Source organism: Helianthus annuus, chromosome 1 (assembly GCF_002127325.2).
Source record: "Helianthus annuus cultivar XRQ/B chromosome 1, HanXRQr2.0-SUNRISE, whole genome shotgun sequence".
Classification (NCBI taxonomy): Eukaryota; Viridiplantae; Streptophyta; class Magnoliopsida; order Asterales; family Asteraceae; genus Helianthus; species Helianthus annuus.
The window spans coordinates 120651151-120657528 of NC_035433.2; the positions used below are offsets into that span (position 1 = coordinate 120651151).

Here is a 6378-nt window from a genome sequence, read left to right on the forward strand (position 1 = left end):
TATATATGTTTTCTTAAATATTGTTTGCTTTTTATTTTAAATATTATTTATTTACGTATTTTGATTGCATAATCATCTAATTATAATACATTTACATTTTAATAATTTAGATAACTAAGTTTAAATAAAAAAAATAGGTAATGATGTGGAAAATGTAAGGATATGTAAGAATATTTGTATGGTTGAAAATAAAATTATGATTTTTAAGGATTTATAAGAATATGATGTGGTAGCTGACTAGGCAGCTAAGAGCACCTAAGGGCACCCTTAGCATTGGAGATAGTCTTAATAGAACCAATGATGCCTTGGTTGTCTGAGCACCCACATATTGCTACTCTGCTAGATCAAAAGCATGTTTGTTTATGGAAAATATGAAACCAATGTTACATTCTTGTATCTTGATAGCCTATTTTCCTTAGTTCCTATATTCACTTAACCGTGCATTCTTTTAACCAAAAAATATCTGAAAATTGTTGGGGAATTAAACATGGTTGGGTGTGTTCTCCGGTGGCGTTGGAGCGGACGCCACCTTCCCTCCACGCTCCGAGCGGCTGTTCTCTGCGAACTTGAGACTAGCTTGATGCATCCCCTTCTGCTTTTCCTCCTCGGTCCATTCGGAAACATAGTAATGCTCTTCACTACCTTTCACAATGTCTTGACTAGGAGGAAAGAACATGCTCCCCCATTGTGGGAAGTGAACAAAACTCACTGGAATTGTAACAAGCATGATCATGATACCCATGTAAGTCAACCCTTTTTCTGTTGAGAAAGATGCATTTGCAAAGAATAGCAATTGGGTCAGCCCTGACCCGAAGTTCCCACCAGCCCCGGTCATTCCTGATATGATACCAAGTGATCTCCGCGAAATGAAGGGAATGATGCCGAATGTGGCTCCGCAAGCGGCCTGTGCTCCAATGGAGAAGAGCATCATAAAGGTGATGGCTAATGGCAACGAGCTCACTAAGCCAAGGCAAAGACAGCAGAGACCACCAGCAGTTTGAAGGAGCCATAGGTTCCATAGTCGACCACGCATTCCAAATCGTTTCGCCATGTAATCCGATGTGAAACCTCCGAATGGACGAGCTAGAAGGTTTGCCATTCCGAAGCAAGCGGCAATGATTCCAGCAAGATGAAGTTTTAGGTCAAATCTGTAGTTATAAACAGTAAAACTCAAATTAAACTTTCTTACATTTTAGGTCAAATCTGTAGTTATAAACAATGAAACTCAAATTAAACTTTCTTACATTTTAGGTCAAATCTGTAGTTATAAACAATAAAACTCAAATTAAACTTTCTTACATTTTAGGTCAAATCTGTAGTTTATAAACAATAAAACTCAAGTTAAATTTGTGGGTGATATTTAACTTTATATGTAATTATGTTTTTTTATTGTGTTTTGAAAACTAATAGTTATATATATTGCATAATGATTTTTATATAAGCATGCATTTCATCTGGCATTAAATTTATTTGCTGTTCCAATCATTCTAAGTTGAAAAGTCATATTACAAATTACATATAGTCAATTGATTTTGATCCGTGTAAGCTATAGTTTTTAAAATAAAAGAATAATTAGCTAATGGATTTATAGACTTATTTTATCATCAAGTAAATAATTTGACCCAACTGTTGTTTATTATTCATATATTATTTATTGAAGAAAGTGTTAGTGCCAAATAGAGAGACATGTCCAGTTTTTAGAGACACTTGTATAAAAACACTTTTTAACTAAGGTTTCCGAGCAAAAGATAGCTTCTTATGCTTACGGACGATTTCAGAAGATAAAATATTATGTCACGAAGGCCAAATCTTATATCCACACTTATTTTTTAATCACCATAAATATATTTAGGTCGATCTATACTTAAAATCAACGCCCTACCACCATCTTTTATGTATAAGTAAAATCTATCGTCACATCTATAGTGACTAAATTTTTAACTTTAGCATACACTTTTGTACGTGAAATGAAAGTTTGTATTTAAAAAATCAAATATCTACCTATCGTAGAAGTATTCAGCGATGACGTTATCAATTGTTAACTCGACACCCATTGAGTAACCATAGAGAAGAACAAATATCCATGTCCGATAGTTTGTCACAGCATACCACAAAACCTATAAAAAAACACATGTCAACACCTAAAATAATGTAATTAATGGGGCTTGTTTGAGACGAGTATCCATAAATATTAATATTTACCTTGCCGAATTTATCTTTGGCAACATCCCCCTTCTTCTGTAGGGCACCAAGGTTACCATCAGGCAAATCTTGTCCAAGAGTCAACACCAATATGCCCATAATTACATTGAACCATCCCGGTATGAAAAACGCGATCCTCCACGCTGTGAACGGGGTAGCACCAGCCATCTTGATGATCTCAAACAACACTGGCATAAGGAGCTGTGTTGCACCACCCCCCATGTTCCCCCAACCCGCGGCTGTCCCGTTCACCAGCCCGATGATCTTGCTGTTAAACATGGTACTCATCCAGTACTGGCACGACACAAACGTAGCCAAGGAGAACCCGATCATGAACCGCACCGCTATGTAGCCGCTAGCGTCGCTAACAAAGGACATACAAAACACGGTGGGTGCGGACAACATGATGAGGAAGGCGCAGCCGTAGCGAGGTCCCAACAAGTCGCAGACCGCCCCCATGGCCAGCCTGGAGAAAATGCTACCGGAAACGGATGCCACACCTGCGTTCCCTATGTCGGCTTTCATAAGATCGAGGTTGTCGCGGATGATGGGGACTAGCGGAGCCGCGGCAAAGGTGGAGATGAAGGTGGTGAAGAAAGATATCCAGGAGAGGTGGAATGTTCTCATGTGAGGGTTCGCAAATGAGAAGAGTTTGAACTTTGTTGCTTTGTGTTCCGAATCGACTGGCAGGTCGAATTTTGCGGTGCGATCGGTGTGAACCATTGGAGAGGCCACGGAGAAGGCTAATACCGGTTCCCGACCGGTGACTCCATGCATGGAAGTTCCCGGAGAACCTTCAATCTCAGGCATTGTCACTCTCCAAGCAAGTGGTTTGATATGTTTTTGTTGTTTGTAGATATGTTTCTGTGATCATGACGATATGATGTGTTTATATAGGCGTTGATTGGAATTTAATAATGCAAGTTGTGGGGATGTTGTAAGGGTTTTAGATTTCTAAATAAGTATCCAAGAGTTGACAAACGAAAGGGTTAAAATTGGTAGCTAGTGGACATTCCCAAAAGGTTGTAGATACTTTTTTCTAAGGAATCCAGTTTGCCGCATACGATGATGAGGAACAGTATTTGGGCTTATCAGATCCTCCAAAAGATATTTATTAGTTACCACAAATGTTAACAGCCAGATATGAAGATGTAATATATATCTAGCTTGATGACTTCAAACTTCAAATACAGCCATATGTGATTAAGCAACTAATTTTCGGTCAACAGTTACACAAGAAGCAAACCAACTGGCATATAATGGCTAATTTTATAATGAGTAGTTTTGCTTATCTTACACAAATGACTAAAACAAAAAATGTGTATAGGGTTAGAAATACCTATCATTGACCCGAATATTATTTGGTTAAATTTGGTTGGTAACTTTTTGTATCAGAACCTTATTTGATCTAAATTCTATTAGATTATAATTCCTTAATCTACGTGGAAGAAAATTAGTGGGTGGTTTATGTAAATAGATTAAAGTATGTTTTAATGTTATATGTAACTATGTAATTATCTAGCAACTGAGGGTGTCAAACTAGAACCTATAACCTAAGAAGAATGGGATGCGACATTCACCGGCAACACGTCATTCAACAAGGGCGCCAAAACAATCAGAAGACACATCGGTTCAGTGGGGCATGTGTGTTGATTCCAAGGAGTTGTGTCGGTAAGATGATGTTGGCTCAATTAGTATATTACGTTATGTTTTTTCAATTGTATTATCACATTCGTACAATCTTTTAATTCAGAAATCAAGTGTTCTATTGTTTGTGTTGTTTATTCATTTTATTCATCAAGATTCTGGGCAACAGTGGTATCAAAGCCAAAGGCTCGAATCCTTTGATTCAAATTCATTTGGGGAGGCTGATCATATGGAGGGTGTTCAATATCTATCGTGTCTCGATCCGATCATCACTAAGGGTGTTTGGATTCTAGTTGTTTAATTCCGATCACGCAAGAGGGGGCGATTGGGTTCATCGCAAGAAGCCGAAGTTCAAAGACAAGGATCTTCTACAAAAAGTTTTCATTCCCTTGGAGAATGAAGATGCTACAACGTAAAGATGTTGAAGGCATGGATTAAGAAACTAGGGGGAATATTGTATTTTAGTTCCTCAGTCCATGCCATGCGGATCATAGTTAGTGAGCCGATTATGTAAATAGGTTAAAGTATGTTTTAGTGTCATATGTAACTGTATAATTATCTAGGGAATGATTGTGTCAAATTAGAACCTATAACCTAAGAAGAGTGGGATGCAACTTTCACAGGCAACACGTCGTTCAACAAGGGCGCCAAAATAATCAAAAGACACAACGATTCAGTCGGGTGTGTCGATTCCAAGGAGTTGTGTTGTTTGGATGTTGGTTCGGTTAGTATATATAGGTTAATGTATTTTCAATTGTAGTATAACATTCATAAATCTTTCAATTAAGAAATCATGTGTTCTATTGTTTGTGTTGTTTATTCATTGTGTTTATCAAGTTCTGAGCAACAAAATTCATGAGCCTATAGAGTGATTAAGTTCACATATAGTGAGAGATGATACAAGTTTAATTCATCCTGGAAATTATCAATAATATCTATCGTTATATATTTTCCATTGTTCATCTTTGTCATCCTGTGGTATTTACTTACATCTACTTTTCAACCTTTATAACCTTTATTACGTACCTACATATATACTACAACAAAAACCAAATTTTCTACCACCTCTCTACTGAATGAATGATTTGTTATGTAACAACTAGAACCTATTAGCAATGCATAGAAAAGAATGGAAGAATAGGAGATGGATTTCTTATTGATGTAAAATATGGATCACATATACCTCTATTTATAGGCTTACAAGATGGGAGTTAAGTACATGAAGAGATGAGAGTTAAGTACATGGAGAGTCATAATATAATGATAAACCCAAGTGGTAGTCACATAATAAATAGATATTAATTCATAACACTCCCCCTTGACTATCCACTTGATAAAACTATCCACATGATGATATACCATTCTTTAATACGCTTGGTAATACTGCCTCGTTAAAAACCTTGCTAGGAAAACCCAGTGGGACAAAACCTCAGCTAAGGGAAAAAGAGTGCAGCGCGCATTTTCTCCCCCCTGATATTTTTGGATCAGGCATGTTGGCTCATTAAAAACCTTACTAAGAAAACCCAATGGGACAAAACTTAGTCAAGGAAAAAAGAGCGCAACTTGAATAAGTCTCCCCCTCATTTTAACATGGATCCTTTAAGTGGCGTGTGTCCATCTTCCTTGAAAGTCGAATAAAGTTTTTGTAGCGAATGATTTGTCGCTTGATCCCTTAATGTGCAATCCCTTATGTTGAGCAATGTTGTACAATCATCTAACGAGACTTTAAGTACCTCCTTCCAAAAATTATCGTATGTCCACGACTGTGTTTCGTTACATTCCTGCATCTACAAGACTAGCCAAACTTGTTTTGATGGGTTAGTAAAATATAATCAAATATCGTTTATACCTGAAATATTTCTTTGAACTCATTCCAATGTCTCTTCGTTTGACACAGGTTATATCAAGACAATAAGCTCAAGTGAAAGATATTATAACCATACATAGCTAGCAAAACATATTAATGCACTTATGCATTTAACGATGGTACTTCTAGAATGAGAATCTCTACTTTGATAGGAGATGATAATAGGCATTTTTTATAACAAATGACTTAATAACCTTTAACATACTTTAAGGTTCAACTATGTCCATAGTAAAATATCCAAACATCATCTTCTAGATGTACTTGGGGAATTGGTAAAATATAATTACATATATACGCGAACTGCAGTTCGAGTAATAATTAGACCGTGCCAAGGTTATTCAAAAATTCTCCCTCTAAAAGCTCGACAATTTCTCTCGATGATGCCTAGACATCATCACTGTAAACTGCGATTATAGTGAACTTTTAAAAGTAGAACGTCGATAAAATATAGCTAATTTAATCAAACTTATATCCCTCTTTATGCAAATATCTCGAGTTGTATAACACTCGATCTAACTATTTTAGTCCATACATATTCTATGAACTTGATATAGTATGTTCTTGAGGTTTTGACATCATTAATGCTTCTAGCATTATTAATCCATGAGAGAATTCTTTCCATCTTATCCAAATATGCATGTGCTTTCACTCTTAGAAGTTTT

The 6378-nt window shown here is 36.5% G+C and overlaps 1 protein-coding gene across 1 annotated transcript; it reads right to left on the reverse strand.

The window, feature by feature from the left end:
• Positions 1-340: 340 nt before the first annotated feature.
• LOC110874964 (high-affinity nitrate transporter 2.1) lies at positions 341-3052 on the reverse strand. The gene is made up of 3 exons (XM_022123273.2): positions 2203-3052; positions 2002-2117; positions 341-1148 (listed from the first exon to the last, which is right to left on the reverse strand). The coding sequence occupies exons 1-3, from the start codon at positions 3010-3012 to the stop codon at positions 482-484; spliced, it is 1593 nt and encodes a 530-aa protein (XP_021978965.1). The 5' UTR covers positions 3013-3052; the 3' UTR covers positions 341-481.
• Positions 3053-6378: the final 3326 nt, after the last annotated feature.